General features: G+C 42.2%; 1 protein-coding gene across 1 annotated transcript in view; it reads right to left on the bottom strand.

The window, feature by feature from the left end:
• The window catches only part of LOC137873968 (kinase suppressor of Ras 1-like), a 36,262-nt gene that overhangs the window by 7,165 nt on the left and 10,965 nt on the right, over window positions 1-18,132 (bottom strand). The window contains 9 exon segments of the mRNA XM_068712504.1: window positions 1,037-1,211; window positions 1,453-1,565; window positions 3,823-3,884; window positions 3,970-4,053; window positions 5,011-5,077; window positions 5,200-5,363; window positions 6,349-6,636; window positions 6,638-6,719; window positions 7,322-7,469. Of these exon segments, the coding sequence (XP_068568605.1) occupies window positions 1,037-1,211; window positions 1,453-1,565; window positions 3,823-3,884; window positions 3,970-4,053; window positions 5,011-5,077; window positions 5,200-5,363; window positions 6,349-6,636; window positions 6,638-6,719; window positions 7,322-7,469 (1,183 nt within the window).

The following is an 18,132-nucleotide window of genomic DNA, read 5'->3' as shown; positions in this document are numbered from 1 at the left end:
CTGTTTTCAGAAAGATAACGCTCCTCCAGAGCCATTGACCTTTTCAAACTAGTTCATTGTTCTAAGAACATTGTTGTTCTCTGGCTTTTTTAGCTCCTGTTTCAGAGTAGGTACTCTCTCAGCACAAGAGGAACCGTGAGAGATGGAAGTGTACAGTGATCGATCGAACACAAGAGCCAATTCAGCGCTGGCAACCACCATTTTTAAAAACCGTGCCGTGTAAACAACAGACAGCACAAAACACAACAGCAACAACAGCTTGAAAGAGAAACATCGCAAAAGGCACTTTCATGACGGCTGTTTTGCTTATGTTTTTATGATAGTGCCATGTGACAGAGTTATTTGTTTGTTCTAATTTTACTACAGCAGATAAGAGAACTTGTGGAACGCTGTGGACTCGTTGCTCATCGATCTCCCAGCTTGAAATGTGTGAGCTACGCTGGACGAATGATGTCACTTCAACGTTCCTAATGGTCCTAATAGTGTTTTGTTTTTGTTTGTTTTTACCGTTTTCAGCCTGAAAATAGTCAATTGCTGAAACAATACTAAATATCAGCATAGATTACAGTACTTTGACTTAAAGAAAAAATAAAAAAACCCAATACTGCTCAAATAAGCTAACATGTTCACATTAGCCGGTCTACCTCATACACTTTGGTTTTTGGCAAATTTGTACATTTCTGACACACATTGAACATTTTCTTGCCAAAATGCATTAAAATACAGACAATTGTCAACTATTTAAAAGTAATGCAGTCTAATCCATCAACCTTCATGGAGGTTACAATGTTTTAGAGAGGTGTTGATTCAACTTATGGTCGTTAATGAGGCTGCAGTTTGTGCTATGCTTTGTGTGTTATGCTGTGTTACTGCATTATACTAATGATAAATGATCCACCACATGAATATCAATGAGACTGAATATCATAAATATCTCTAACCAGATACTGTACAATGAGTGTATTTTAACACCCAAACCGTGCTAACTTTACACAAGGCTGGTGTGTGTGAGAGATTCCAGGGACAGGGGGCTGACCTGGGAAGTGGAAGCGGCTGTCCCTGGAGCCCTGCGGCGACGGGTTGGTCGGGGGTGTGGCGCTGACACTTGTCGGGTTATTCTGCTGGAAATGTGCAGGGGACGAAGGTGTGGAGGAGGTGGATGATGACGGGTTACTGCTGGAGTCCAGCTGGTTCAAACTGTGGGGAGGCTCCTGTAAAACACACACACACACACACACACACACACACACACACACACACACACACACACACACACACACACACACACACACACACACACACACACACACACACACACACTAGTAAGGAGCCTCCAACATTTACACTACATTTCTAATCTTACCTATACATTTACATCTGGGATAAAGTCAGCAACAGCAGTCCAGAACAGAATACCAAGCATATTGTACTAAAAGAGAAACCTGTACTTACCCTTTTGGTTATTGCTTTTGGTAAAGTGCCAAATTGCAGTGGGATCTCTGCTGTGTGATCAATCCGATTATTGATATCTGATGGCACTGATTCTGCCCTCCGCATCCTTGGCACTATAAACACATTCAAGCATTAGCTCATTTTACATCACAATAAATAATAAAAGATAGGTTCACACATTTTCAACAAAACAGTAGTAACATTTCACTACCTGTAATCATTCATCCAGTTCATACTGGCTTTTACAAGACCCCTTTCTGATGTGCTTTTGTGCAATAATACATTCCAAAGTGAACAGGAAACTAATGTGAGGTTTCAGCAGCCTCACAAAAACAACATTTCCTTTTTGTTACTTTCTCACCACAGCAGCTCAGCACAGAATCAGTGTTTGAGCTGAATCATTGTACACAGAGCAACACAGAATAACAGCATGGCAGACTCTACAACTCTACAGTAACTAAGCCAGCCCAACTACAAAACCCTCTGTGATAGAAACAGAGAGCAGCGAGACCTAATGCATCTTGAAAGAGTCCTTGGATCCTCGTCGACACTCAGCAGCATGACACAGCCTGACAACAAGCATGAACCACAAACACACCCCAAGACTTGGACAAAAACTGTGAACCTTTGCTGTGAGAAGGATCCAGAAGTAACTCATGTTGTCATGATATTGGTCTACCTGTCAGTTAGCAATAACATGGTGCATGACAGGCAACAGTTAAACAGAACCAGGTCATTGGTGGAGCTCAGGGCCCAAAGTTAAACAGAACCAGGTCATTGGTGGAGCTCAGGGCCATGCTCTGTAGCCACTCACTGCTTGGGGCAAAGAGGCACGCTCTGTCTTTACTGTCAGGCTGGTAAAGAAAGATCAGGCGTCCTGGGGTTTAAGATGCAAACTATGAAGTTACTAGTTCCAGTCCAGCAGGCACCTTTGTTATATGTTATTCCTCATCTCTCCTCTCATCAAGTCTTAGCTCTGTACTGTCCCCTGTGTAATCAGGTCAGAGTAGAATAAATCATTAAAAAACATCTACTGTATTGAATGATATAAGTACATTACAACTGAATAGATATAAAAAGATAAAGCAATAAAGGACACACTGATAACTGGTGCTGAAGCTGCATCAAGTCTTAGCTCTATACATCTCAAACTGATAGAAGCATTGCTATGCGGACGACTGCATCAACGCAGTGAAAGAACATAATCAGAGTTTGGTTTCAGTTCAGCTCAGTGGGAGTCTGCACTGCATTTTGCTCTCTCTCTCTCTCTCTCTCTCTCTCTCTCCTCTCTCTCTCTCTCTCTCTCTCTCTCTCTCTCTCTCTCTCTAGCTGTGCAAACACACAAACACACGCTTGGTGTCCATGGCTGCAGCCCCAATGTGTAATTAAATTGTGGAGGATGTGCAGCTATGCGTAGGCTCCATAGATGTGACCTCACCTCTTAAAAATGGTTTTCTTTACACACACACACACACACACACACACACACACACACACACACTATATATACACACACACAGTGTGTGTGTGTGTGTGTGTGTGTGTGTGTGTGTGTGTGTGTGTGTGTGTGTGTGTGTGTGTGTGTATATATAGAAAAATGAGGATGTGATACATTGAGATGCATATAGAGTCATTGTGCTTAAAAAGGTGAATTGTAATGGAATCGAATCGTGAGACCAGTGAAGATTCACACCTCTTTAAACTCAACATGATCAGATTGTCAGAAACGTAAAAAGCAATGACAACTAGGTTTATTGAACTTTCCCCAGATTCTGAAACCAAACAGACAAGTCAGTTTGTTATCGACTTGACTTTTGAACCAGATGACTATGGCTGGGAGATCCTGTAGAAAGTGTTACATGTTGGACAAATTTTCACTCAAATGCAGTTAAAATAAAGTTAATACCAACATGTTGACCAGATGTCTTTTCACTGCAAATCACCTGAAGCACACTTAGTGTTCTGAGCCTCTGTCAGCATGATGTCATTTTTTATTGGAAACGTTTCAATTTCTCTGTCACTCCTATTGAGATGGACCCAGACATTTGTGCTTTCCCTCAGTGGAAACGTTCACTTCAGCTTGACTCTGGACTGCTACCACAGTAAACAGCCCTACACACACACACACACACACACACACACACACACACACACACACACACACACACACACACACACACACACACACACACACACACACACACACACACACACACACACACAGCTGACTTCCTTAATGCACTTGCCATGAGATGTTATGAGCTGACATACCCCTGCAGTAAATCACTAGAAATCACATGAGCAACAATCGTAAGGTATTTCCCTGGCAATTCAATTGTAGAAAAAGGTAAAGTGTAAAAAAGTGCTTACATGTGAGAAATGATATCCGACATGAGGGAGCATCTTTGGTACATTTGTTGTGGCACTTTAACCTGTGAACAGATAGATAAAACAGATGATAACCATAACAGGTGGTAGTAGAATCAAACAAAGCAGGTTATATTTACACCCTCTTACTTGCAGTGTTTGCACTTGACACCAAACATCATGCTCCTGCGACACACTTGGCACGTCTGGGAGAGCCAGGACTTGGTTGAAAACCTAAAAAAAGGAAGAAAAAACATTTCTTTATCACAATGACGTTCAGATGAATTCACCTAATGCCAGTCAGCCCCTACATTCAGTGACTGTAGTACTGAATGCAGGGTTATCTGGTTCGGGACTGGAGACTCCACATTAACAACAGAAAGCAACAGGAAGTGAAGCCCCACAGGTGCTACAGGAATGTTTTGGATCCAGTGTTTTTGGAGCTTGACCCATATTAAGCACTGAAAGGCCTTTAAAATGATCTGACTCTTATTGCTCCCTCAACTTCACACTATATCACCACAGCAACGCATGTACTGTACATGACTTTACAATAACCGAGGTGTTCATTTAATATTTTACATTCTCTGTGACGAAGGGTTGTAATATGGACATGGCTTTGTTAGATGTGTGTTAATAAAAAGTTCAGAATTCTTTCCTTTATAAAGCTCCTTAATGTTGTTTTCACTATCAACACTGTCGTCTGCAACTACGAAAGCACACAGTCATAATTCTTGTCTTCGCTTGGTGTCAGTCGCTGCAGCCCCAATGTGTAATTACATTTTGGAGGATGTGCCGCTACAACGTAGTAAGGGACATACTCCTGTATGCGTAGGCTCCATAGATGTGACCTCACCTCTTAAGAACGGTTGCAAAATTCTGGGAATATTCAAGGTGGAAACTTTCCATGGGAAGTTACAGGAAATATGACTAAAATGTAAATAATAGGGTAACTTGTCATATGCAGATAGAAACAAACATTTAGCGTTATAAGCAAATGATCTGCACATGTGATGGAAGATGGAGGTAATGATTCAATAAAATGGCCAGACTTTTAACCCAAACATCCCATAAAAGCTCAATTAGCTTTTTAATATAAACCCCAAATAAGTTTGCTATTAAAAGTAGGAATGCAACGATCTGACTTTTTCAGCCGCAAGGTGGAGGTGTATAGAGTTGACAGTAACTGACCTGTGTGTTACAGCCAGGCCAATGTCTCTCCTCATTGTCTGAGGGGAACTCCTGTGCATGGTCACATCTGTGAAGAACATTACAGCGATGTATGTCAAAAACACAAAAAGAGATGATAGGAAAACTAAACAGAATCACAGAAGGACAAGGGAGCAGGACTCTAGGCCAGTATCTGTGATGAGGACTCACTGTCCAGCAGGGTGGGGGTGGCGGGCATCATGTAGGGGGCTGAGGCTGGGACGGGGCCGGGCGTCCGGGCAGACAGCAGTGGTGAGCGCAGTGCTGAGTCCTCAGGACTGTTACTACAGCCGTTGATCTGAAGAGCACCCAGCACTTTGTTCTTCTTACCAGCTCTGCAAAGACAGACAGCAACTAAAACCACTACATATATATATATATATATATATATACATGCATACATACATACATACATACATACATACATACATACATACATATATATATATATATATATATATATATATATATATATATATATATATATGTATACAGCAGGTCACTTCATCCTGTGACACTGTGAGGGGGCGGCTACACCGTACAGAGGCATGGCATCGCTGATGCTGCTACTTCTAGAGACTGAAACTGATGAAAGTTAATATCAAATCACTATAAAGTAAGCCTATGGCTTCAATGTATTCAGCAGAGATCAAATAGTTTTCATAACTACACCATGTCTGAATAGAGACTAGTGTTTGTGATCTATCCATCTCTCTGTCCTTTCTAGGCTCATCATCACCAAAAGTGCATTCATTATCTCTTTAGGATCAACCAATCACAGCTCTTTAAAAGAATGTGTATACCCATCACCGTGCCAACCACACCTCCTCACTGAGGGAAGTGTTTCTGTCCCTTCCTTTCCTGAATCACTCCTGACGTAGAGATGTTGCGGCTGAGTGAGGAGCTCTGAGAGGATTCTCTACATGTTTGGGAATACGACCACTGTCTTTAGACCACTATGGAAACACAGACACCAGTGGGTGTTTTTAAGTGTGTGTATTTGTGTGTGTGTGTGTGTGTGTGTGTGTGTGTGTGTTGTTCTCCAGCAGCAGTACAGTACCACAGACTGAAATAACTTCTGGAGATCACAAATATTCACAGCCAGAATTGTAAGAATTGTGTTGGGTGATGTTTTCTTTGGCGTGCAATTGATTAAGCAGCAATCATCCAGTGTTTTCAATGTAACGACATAGAGAATGGCTGAGGCTATACCGGAATGCAATAATGTATGTCTCAACTTTTTTAGCAGCTGAAATGTAAGGCACTATTCTGCCATCATTACCATTAAGACATGACTGCAGCATCAGTTCTAAAACCCACTTGTGTGTTGCCAGCTCCTCGATGCGGTTGGCCAGCTGTGAATCCTGACTCTTGCTTCTCGCCATTGTAATGTTGGGGAGGAGCTGCAGACGCTTGCGTGAAGGTGGTGGTGGTGTGTGGGAGGGCTTGCTGGTGTGTGTCTTTGAGGCTCGAGTGGCTGGAGGGTTGCTTGGCTCCAGGGTGAAGGCGTCCTCAGTTAGTATGCAAGCTCTCTGGTCAGCTGAACAAGGTACCACTGATATGGAGATGGAGCGGCCATGGGTGCTGGTGGGCTGCGGGGGGGGGGGGGGGGCTGACAGAGCTGGAGGGGGGACTGATGGGAGAGAAGACATCACTGTCCTGTCGGGACTCAGAGTCAGACCTCGGATCACCTTGAGTCAAAGAGTAAAGACCCAAAATGAGTGCACAAGTAGAGTACGGGTTGTCACACATTACAGATGGTTGGGATGGTTACTTGTGAGTTATAATTATCAATTTATTCTGTCAAATTAATGTGCAAATTCAAATATACTATAATCCCATCTGAAATTGAGTTTAGTTTACCTTTACAATGTGCATAGAACACTCAAGGGCCAGTGTACTCACACAACAAGAAATTATTACAACTGTATTTATGTTGCACTTCTCTAAACGAGCTGCAAAGTGAAGTAAAACAAACAGTCAACTAAAAAACTGGAATTTAAAAGAATAGCAGCCAGTAGCATTCAAATATAAAACATTACCCACAACAAGCAGCTGCTATACTGGGTTGGTCTTCATGTTCTAATTTCAAATCAAGTATCAAAAGAAACCACATATCTAAAAATGCCTGTTTAGAACATGGTATATGTAAAACATCAAACAAAGATGGCTGTTAAATATATCACATAATGATTTATCAAAATGAAGATTAAACAGAATTAATAAACCAACCCCAGTACTACTTATAGCATTCCTATTAATGTTTGGATTTCTGCAGGGCAGCCAGGCTCACCTGCGTCATCGGCACTCTTCAGACAGGAGAGGGCGGCAGTGAGGCGAGAGCGATCTTCTGAGTTGGAGCCCAGGCGTCTCATGGTGTCCTGCAGCTCAGAGCTGGAGCTGTGCAGCGAGCCGTCCACTGAGAGCTTCCCTGCTGCAGCCTGCAGGAGATAAGGAGGACGAAAATCTGTTGCAGTCATCGTAGGACTTACAGAATATGACTAGGACTGGGTTTGTCTGGGCTCCTGCATGAGTTTCTACTTCTTTATGTTGATAAATGTCTAATACACATAGTTGTCCCTGCACTGAACCTGTTCATGCATCAGTCACAAACAGTGAAACTTTCCTAATCATGAAGACATATTAGGAAAATGCCATCAGCTAAAATAAGCACTGGTAGACTTTCACCAAGCCTGCCAAGACCTAGAGACTGTACGTCTGCTTTACTCCAGCCTCAGTCACCATTCAAGTGCATCAGAACCTCTGACAGGCATTAGGAGCATCTCACAGGAGATACCATAGCTGGGCTTCAAGAGCAGAACAATGATTAGACCTGAACACGACTCCTCATCACAATATTTGCTATGTGTGAGGCAGCTGTCAGGTAGTTCAGATCAGTTATTGGAGGTTCACAATACAGTTAGTCAGGTGTACGTAGACTATAAGTACAATATGCAGCACACTGGAAGTGAGTGTAAGACAAAACAAGCATGCAGAGAACATATCCTGTCCGTGACCAGGGACCATTCTATCGTGATCCTCAAATCCCAAACTAGGGATTTGCTCATGTCAAACAGAACGCCAGCCTGTTCCAGTGGGTGTCCAGTAGGCCACACTATGCAGCCGTTACAACGACATATTAGCACATCTAAGCCTCATTCGCTCTGCCTCCATAAAGATACTCATCTTGATTCTGCTGAATGCTAAGCTTTGAAGTTAAAATCCGTGATTATTTAAACAAGAATAACTGGTTCTAAGAGGGGCACAGCTGAAAATGTAAATCTACAGCAACGCAACAAGACAAGCTTCAACAGAGTTTATGCAAGTGGAGAAGGGAAGGTATTCTGTGAAGAGCTGGCTCAGCTGACAGCTGGGTGTCTAGAACATGGAGCTGTCAACAGGCCGAGTTACTTTTTATTCAGTGGGAATTAAAAGAAAAGCCCGTCATAAAGGAACGATTGGCCCATTTGTGAACAAAAACAAGAAAGAAATAAGAACAAGTCAGTATGAGAAATAGCCGTGGGTCTAAACTGTTTAAAACCAGTCTACTGTCTAAAATACCAAACCTGATGCAACAATGATTCCTGGAATCTGCTGGCAAACCGTGAAAACAAGGTTTACTCTACACTGCTTTTATTTTACTGGAATGTGTTTTCTCAGCCCTTGTGTGTGTGTGTGTGTGTGTGTGTGTGTGTGTGTGTGTGTGTGTGTGTGTGTGTGTGTGTGTGTGTGTGTGTGTGTGTGTGTGTGTGTTAATCCCCTGGCAACTGGCTGTTTCCTGCATTGTGTCCATGGTGAGTGAACTGGACAGGCTGTAGTAACAAAAGGCTCAGTAATTGCGTGTGATGTATCTGGGAGACAATGAGACTGAATTTGAGACTTCTATGTTCTGTGCAAAAATACAATTGTTAAGTTCAGCTGAAACTAATATGAGGCTTCAGCAGTCGGAGTTCAACACTTTAGGCGGGCATCTTCTAATGTTACAGTCTTTTTAGTATATGATTCTCCATGTCTCGTTCCCACACTGTGTCCTTGCTGAACCACAGCAGAGAGATGTGTTCTGCTAGTGTGATGTAGGTTTGTTCCCAGAACAATACAACTGCCAGGATGACAAATGCAAGACTAGATTTGACTAGTTCAAACCAGTGAGGACCCCAAAGTCATGTCCTCAGTACTTATTAGGACCGCAGATCTATAAATACATATGTGTAGAGTATGCAGGGTGTGAGTAAGGTGTCAGTGTGTGTATGCATATCAATAAACCATTTCAATGGCATTGCATTGCCAGGCAACAGCTTGGGTCCACGTTTACTTCCTGTCACCTGATTCCATTGACATACAGTGCAACAGCGGCCAAACAATTACATGTAGCTTTTCCATGCTCATGGCTTTTATTCTGGCTTTATTCAAATTTGGCACAAAAGGTACACCTGGACTCAACGATGAACTGATTACAATTTGGTGGTCAAAGGTCACTGACCACCAAAGGACATTTTTGGTCATAAGTCAAGAATTCATATGCTAATTATGACAATTTCACACACACATGTCTAATAGGATAAAATGATGAAGTGATTTTGGACAGACATGGATTCAAACTGGAACTTGGTTAATGGAGGCATACATCTGTGAGGCGGTAATTCTAGTTAGCATTTTTCTCTTTTTTTCCTAAGAAGGGCTGCTCACAGAATTGTTTTCTCCACACACCAAAGACAACTGCTATCCAGATGGAAAAGTGGCCACTCTAGCCTCGAGTAAAGATAAAGGACGAGCCCCCACATCATCTTATGCCCAGTCTAGAGGGGCCGACATTCAACATGAACAAGCCCCATCTTCCCCAAGTTCCAAGCAGCCACAGAGACAGTATGGTGACGATTGAGTTTATTTAACCTCTCAAGTCAGGCAAACAGGATGAACAGGCAGCCCACCCCTGTCATTTTATTCTTCTCATTTCTGGAATGCACAGTTTGTTCATTTAGGTACAGCATCCACTTCTCAGAGTAAGAGGTAACTTGTGGCAGTGATTATGAAAGTGTGTTAAGTGCTGGATGCATTTTGGAGAAACTGTCTCAAAGGTTTGGAGAAAGTTACTGAACGACTGCCGCTAAGGTGAACCCTCGAGTCTTGAGAATGCTTCTCCGAGCATTGCAAAAGACGCTTCAACTCATTTTTTGTCATAAATTGGAAACATGATTCATCGGCTTGTGCAACCACACTGTGTGTTGTGCAGGTAGATCTTCCCATGAATGCATCAATGATTCTGAGGCGCAGTCTTTTTCTCACCTCTGGGTTTTTTAATCTCTTGTGCATATCTTGACTTAATTGCTCATATTGTTTTCTAGCACTTTTTGAGGGACTCAGTGTTAATTCATACTTGGTATGTCACTGGTTTCTAAGCATGTTTCTAAATGTATAACTCTAGATGTATGAAAAGTGCTTCTCCAATTCTCCTATTGTAACCGTAACCAGGTATTAATTGTTGTAACCATGCAGAGGAAGGTTTCCTAACCTTAACAAAGTACTTATTTGAACCCAAACCATGATCGTTCCCCGACCTTAACCAAGCTGTTTTCAGCTTCTATTCAAAGATAGATTCAAAGACCCCGAGAATCTTTGAGAGGAATTCAGACGTGTCTGGATGAGCGAAGGCGTTTGCAGCCAGAGACAAAAAAGCTTCCAGCCTAACCCACAATGACTCAGGACATATTCATCAGATCAGCATTAAGTGCTGATGTAATCTACTGCAGTCAGTATTGGTTGTAGTAATGTTTTGTGTGCCAGACTTTACATCATCGTATGCATTGTACATTTAGAGTATCATTAGTGTGTATTACTTAACTCTCATATTTATTTAGTTATTTACATTGAATCTTGAGGGAAATACCCTCCAGGGGACAGATTTGTTTGCCATTTGAATATAGCCGTCATGGGAGGAATGTTCTTACAACAGCACCCACACCAAAGTACTGTCGATGGCAGTGTACTCGACAGTCCTGGGTCCACAGCTTAGATCCACCCAATCAGAGTGCTTCAAACTAAATCTGAATTTATTAATACCAAACTACTTTTTTCATGTTCTCTAGATTATACATTGTGACTTCTGAAAATAAAACCTGGATTAAGTTGGGGTCTAGTTTACCACCGTTTCTGAATGGTAGCAGTAACGTGTTTTCTAAATAATCGGGAGCTCATCTGTCCATGATCGTCTATCACTGTATGTACGGTGGATCACTGCTCAATTAATACAATCAGTAACTACAGTCTCCGTCCTGCTATTGTGTGCAAAAAAGCAACAGCAAACATATCTGTGTCAGTTTTTAGCAAAAAGCTTTCGTGAACTGTTCACCATGATATGATAATAATCATTAAAAGTATGCTTTGTGTGGAAAGCGCACTCCCTCATACACATCAAATATGATAAGAACAGCTGATGTCTGGCCGTAAACGGCTGTAGCTTCGATAATCACTGCTGCTGATTGCAACTGATTTCCACATACGGCGGCGTAGCCGGCCCCTCGTTCACTAAATCTTAGCATCTTCTTGCATCCAAGCACCCAGCACGGATCCACCAGGGAAGGGAAGTTCTAGTGGCTGCATCTGTATAAAGACAGCTGCTTTTAGTTAGCCTCAAATTTAAAGAACAGCGAGAGCCTCTTGCTTAAGTTTGTGACATGACAACACTGAGGAGTATAACAAGTTCAAGTTCAGCCGTCAGTTGATTCTAGTTTCCCCGTCAGATAGGAAGTATTTGGATATAGATGCTATTTCAGCCCCAAATCAACCTGCCAGCTCTGGTGATGAGCTGATGGAGCAGCCCGCCCTATTGGAGCAGAGTGACATATTTTCTCAAGACTGGCATCCTACAGGCCCTTGTCACCCTGCATGGCAAACTGAACAGTGATGTCGCTCTACCCAGAATGAGTCTTGCTACAATACTGCTCCAAACTCAGTCACTATACCAAAATAAAGATATTCTCTTCCTCACGATTACATAAATTATATTCACAAACAGGAAGACAAAGAGATAAAAGTATCAAATATACAGATCATCCATTGTCCTTTATTGATGTAAACCCTAAGTAGACTGACAGGTAAATGGTACATGGACTGTACTTGTAAAGCGTTTTTCTAGTCTTTCACATTACATCAATCGCATTCACACTCATTCATACACTGATGGCAGGGGCTACCAAGCAAGGTCCCATCAGGACCAACTAACATTCACACACATTCACGGGAGCAATTTTGGGGTTAAGTGACTTGCCCAAGGACACATCGACATGCGACTAGTCATGCGACTAGTGGGAATCGAACCTCTGATTGAAGGACGACCTTGCTTTCCACTGAGCCACAGTGGCATGAATGTCATAACATTCATTCATCTGATGTTTTTTTTTAATCTTCACGTCTCACTTGTTCCCAAAGGTTCTGTTCCACTTCACTATGTTAAAACTAAAGAGCTATTGGAATGGTGCACTATGAATGGAATTCATTTGTTCAGCTACTTTGTGGTGATTTAAGTATTCATTAACTGGAGAACATTGATTATATTAACAGAACAAACCTTCATAGTGCAATTAAAGAAAGAAAAGATGTGTTCATCAGACACAGCCAAATAATTATTAAAGCAATAGAAAGCCAGACATTTCCCATCATGCATTGAGAGCAGCTGCAGCACCTGGTTCAGAGAACTGTGGCTACCTTGAGCTCCTGAGGTTCCTGTTGCTGTGGCTGAATGAACCCGTGGCTACAATAAGCTCTGGGCTCTGTGTGCATGGTGCATCCATCCAGCCCTCTCACGGTGCTCATCCACAGGCACAGAGCACACACCACACATGCCAGCTTCACAATATTTACCCGGCCTCTGGTTTGTAGTGAGCAATATTTGCAGTGCTTTGATGAATTGCAAATGTACTTAGGAGTGTGTACCTTCCAAACTCAATATGAACTGAAACCAGAAGAGTGTTACAACATGATTTTCACACAGGGCCCCTTCGACAACATGTGGATGAAAATGACATGTGAGTGCTGTCACACTTATCTTTTCTGTGTGGTTTTGTTTTAGGATGCACCAGATCAGAACGCAGCTGTGTCCTTGTGTGTGTCCACGCTAGACACTTCCATGTAATCTGCCTGATCAGACAGTGATTGGATATATTTCGTGGTCAAAGTAGCAGCTGCAAAATGGTGGATAAACACCATGTGTATTTTCTACACAATAAAAGTCCCTTGTTATTTTTATATATATATATATATATATATATATATATATATATATATATATATATATTGAAGCAGCACAATCAGGAAACATTGTGTTATCTTCATCAGTAATTTAACAGGACTGAGACAACAGCAGGTCTCAGCTGGGCTCCTCTCTTCCCTTTGCTCTCCTGTGTGGGAGGAAGATGATGGAGAGCTGCGTTTGATAAATGGAATGAGTCCACATGCTGTCCACATTCACTGAGATCTGAACTAAATGTGAGCCAGGCCACCTCGCAATGTGGTCTGGCTGATTGGACCCTATTGCAAGCGAATCTGATCTCAGCGTGTTCAGACAGTTAATGCGTCCTGGTATGATCGGATGAAAAGGCCAGTGTAAACATGGCCATCCTTTCTGTGGACATTATTATTTAGTGGTACCTACTCCCCCCAAAAATTTAACTTAGTCAAATGACACAAACCAATTGACACACAGTAAACCTAGGGCCTTCATTGTTGTGCGATTGTTATGTGATGCCACAAGTAAGGAGCAAGTGGAACCGAAATGTAACCAGCGAGTACTGAATGGTAATCGCCACTGTTCTGTTCTGCACAGGCCTGGCTCATCTCAAACAACCCAAAGATAACCCTAACACATCACTCTAGTTGTAGTTGTGAACAGAGCATTCAAGCATACCAGTGTCACAGATGTTTAAGGCATGCAAGGCCTCTCTCTTCTTGATATCCAATAGTTTTACAAACATCTGTCTCACTAAGTATTGACTCAGTGGATTTATCCAATCCTTTATTGGGGCTCTCTGCTAGCCTTTTGCTTAGTCACGTACAACACAAGTGCAATGCCACCATGGACTGAATGAATGATGAATATGCGTGATTCTTACAGTATCCCATAGTAATAGGATATGAAAAGGTTCTCCTTAGGTTCAGTAAATCCCTGCAGCCATCTGAAGGCAGCAGGACACAGAAGTCTAGAGCAGTGACAGCATGACATGAGACAATCTGCTGTGTTCACCTTCAGGAAATCATGTGCAACTGACTTCAAGCTGCCACAGAATAGACAGCATATGAACAGTAATGGTAAATGGACTTATTATGCATTTATTTACCACTTTCTAGTCTTCTGACCACTCAAAGCGCTTTAACACTACATGTCATCATTCACCCATTCACACACTGATGGCAGAGGCAGCCCTGCAAGGTGCCTCCTGAACACCACCACTTGATCAGCGCCTTCAGCATCTGATAGTGACAAAGCCCCCTAAGTGTCCAGCTTCACCTCAGCAGAACACACATCAGCAGTCTGATCTCTGTCTAAAGTCATCCACATGTAAAGTAAAGAGCACTGCTGTCATCAACACCATGCCTCCCCGGTGACGGGCTCCTTGTGGACTTCTGAATTATTAACAAACAATACAGCAATATTATTAGTGTTAAATATTTAGTCAAAAGGTACCATTTTAAAATCATGAGTAGAGGAACAATTTCTCACTTGAGGTGTAGTTTGACCAACTGTCAACCTATAAAAACATACAAATATTTTGTTATGAAGTATGATGACACTTGACTTGTATATGTGTTATGGTTATTAATGTGAAACAGCATGATGAATATTTAAAAGTGCTCATAGTCATACAGTTCTAGAGGCAGATTATAATGACTTAGTATGTTTATAATGTATTATAGGCTACCTTGTTGTGACTGTTATGGATCAATTGAAGGTTGGCTCAAACGATGAAGTCAAAATGTTTTCTAACTGAACATCAAACCACACAGGGAGGTTCAGGTCAGAGAAGGTTTTACTTGTGGACCACTGAAACATCTGCAACATCTGCCACAACCACATTACAATGATGGGGAATGGCTTTCTGTTGGTGGTGTTCACAGCATTAAAAGTTCTACATTCTAAGTTCTACACGTTTCAAAATTCATCTGTCACAAAGTTCCTCGGTGGTATTATCAATATCTAGTTTTATATAATTAACAGTGTTAAGTAACATCCAATTTAAATAAAGATGAAGGGGTACTGGAGCTCACCAGAAAAGACTCAAAAAGAGTTAGGAATCGCTGGTTGACATCACTCAATCTAAAACAAGCACCACCCAAGCTAGCAAAAAGGAACCATGTAGATGTTCAAGTGCTCCAAAAATCCAGTATACATGGCTAATCCATCGATTAACATTACTGTTCAATAATATTGCCGGACAATTGATAGTTTCGAAAAAAAGGGTAGAAATCGAGATATTGATACTGGTCAAAACCTGGCAGCTATATGACCCACAATGCAACCTGAGACACTGATCAGACAAGACAATTTTTGGTAGTTGTTGTCAATAAGAGTGAAACGCCTCAATTTAAAAAAAAAAATTCAACTCAAACCCGAAAAAAGCTGTTGACTTCATCAGCGTTTTTTCTCATTGTAATGACTTATGTTAGCTACCAGGAGCAAAGAGACTTCAACCGTAGTTATGATCTGAACAGAAGACTGAGGAGCGGGACACAGCGCCACATTCTTTTTATAAACGTGTAATCTTCAACCGACACCGACTCAAGTGACATCACTACAGGACATCACCTCACACAGCTTCGCACTACTTTCTCACATACGCAGTAGAACTCCCCGACACCAGGAAACACACACTGTGCGTGAAATGAAGTTCCACTTAAACGCTCCACACAGCTCAGTCCTGAAATGACCACAGTGAGATCTCTGGTGCACAATGTGGGAACTGATAACTGAGAATGACACTAAAAGGGCAACATAGAGACAGCAAGAATGAACAGGTGATCCTCCACAGTGACATTAGTACATATTTGACAGCCTCCGATTCAATTATTTGATTTTGTTTTCGAGAAGTGAGGATGGTTTCCTGTTAACTCCACTTCAATAAGAAATGAAAAGGTAGAAAATGAAAAGGTTGGAGAAACAGACTGACACATACCGATACCTGGGCAGTGCCTGGGCTTGTCTCAGCTGCCTGTGTTTACAGGTGACGAAAGCCTGAGAGGAAACGAAGGAAGACCGACAGAGAGACAGGACACTGAGTAGGAAAGAAAGTCTTTCTGTTAACCCCATGGAGGTAAACCACACAGAAAACACACAGAATATCTTCCTCTGACACTAATCACTGGTTTCTCACGCACATACAGAAACTAAGTTGTGAGGGATCAGAGTGCACACTAACACGGGGGTTTGGATATATGCCTCCACCTAACAGACAAACACAAATCTGTCCCAGAGCTCACCTCTGCCAACAGTGATCCGAACAGCTGAGAAAACAGAACACACACACGCCAAATGTGCCGACACAAACTGGAGCGGCCTGAGACAGCAGCAACATTTCACAAATCTGCTTAGTCGTTCTTCAATGGCACTGCTGTCAAATAAGGAAATGAGGGAAACACCTTTCCTACTCCTTCTATCGCAGGTTACATATGCCGACAGGTCTCTACTGTACATTACCATGTGGTTGGGAGTCTCTACTGGACATTAGAGCCCCTGCTCTCATAATCCAGGCACTGTTATAGAATAATCCGGCTGCTGGGAAACGCACTGACAGAGAGCCAACAAGTCTTCCCACTGCTCTTATCACACTCCCTGTTTTTCTCCTCCCTCCGTCTTACATTTCCCTCCCCCTCTCTCTGTCTCTCTCTCAGCCAGTCAGCCGGTCTGTCTTGCTGACATGCCAACACTGTGCATTAGTGACCGGCGACCGACCGTGGAACACCCAACTTTCTCATGGAAAGTCAGGGCCATTATGGTTTCATTTTCATTTAGTTTCAATCACTTTTCTGTCTAACAGCTGGGTGTGAAGTACATTTTATGAGCTGGTCTCTAAGTAAGTAAGGTAAAAAAAAAAGATCTATACCAGTGTCTTGTTCCTCAATATAAGTTACCCTCTTCATATTTCTGGAGTGTTTTTCAGTGCTCATATCTAATCAGTGCTGCACCCCACCCTACCTCACAAGAAATCCTCCACTTCCTCTCCGTGACTTTTTCCCCCACTGTATCACTCCCCTGCACTGTCCAAAGCCAGGCCATATAAGACTTAGATGGTAATGAGAGGGCAAGCAGGGAGAGGACAGAGAGGGGGTGTACAGTTGACAGGAAACAGAGAATTTGAGCCAAAAAGTGAGGAGTGCAGCAGCAGATATAACACCTTCTTAAAACTCTGTGTGCACCTGTTAACTGTAACAGATTTTTTGAGTAACCCGACTGTGATTGGACAGTGATGGTGAGACAGGAAAAGAGGGAGAGAAAAGAGAGACACGCAGCAAAGGGGGGATTCAAACCCAGTAAGGTCTCAGCCTAGGTTCATGCATGTGGCGCCCGCTCTGCCAGGTGAGCTACACAGGCCTCTTGGTAATATGGTTCTATACAGCCAGCAGTCAGCAGTTCAGAAAAGTGAAGCCAATGCTGAAAAGTTTTACAGCTGCATTCTCTCTACTGACCTCAGTAGTGAGTCCTCAGATTGTATAGAAGTCTATGAGAAAATTAACCTACTTCTTGCCTGATTTAACCCTTTCACAGTGTGTTTACAGTTCATAAAAGTTAATTGACTAATTCCTAATTAAATGACTAATTCAGTGCTTGTACTTAGCTTCACCCTCAGTTATCACTTCTGGAGCAAAGAAATGCTTACAATGCAATACAAATGTCTCAAACTTTCACTTCAGATGTTCAAGGCTCTGAAGCTCTACATGCTTTGGTTAAAAGTAACTGTAGTCAAATGTAGAGAACGTGCACGGAATGCACCATTGACTGTAAGTGACTGTGACACAGGAACGTCAGGCAGAACTTAGGCTGTCCCGTCAGGAAGTCATAATGTGTCTTCATCAGTCACCTAAAACACATGCTCTCACTTAACATTACAACTACAGTCA

The sequence above is a fragment of the Cebidichthys violaceus genome, unplaced genomic scaffold, assembly GCF_023349555.1.
Source record: "Cebidichthys violaceus isolate CVI_PGR_0920_01 unplaced genomic scaffold, fCebVio1.0.p SCAF_1, whole genome shotgun sequence".
Taxonomy (NCBI): Eukaryota; Metazoa; Chordata; class Actinopteri; order Perciformes; family Stichaeidae; genus Cebidichthys; species Cebidichthys violaceus.
The sequence above is the reverse complement of the archived record's forward strand: the minus strand, read 5'-3'. Positions and strand labels throughout refer to the sequence as shown.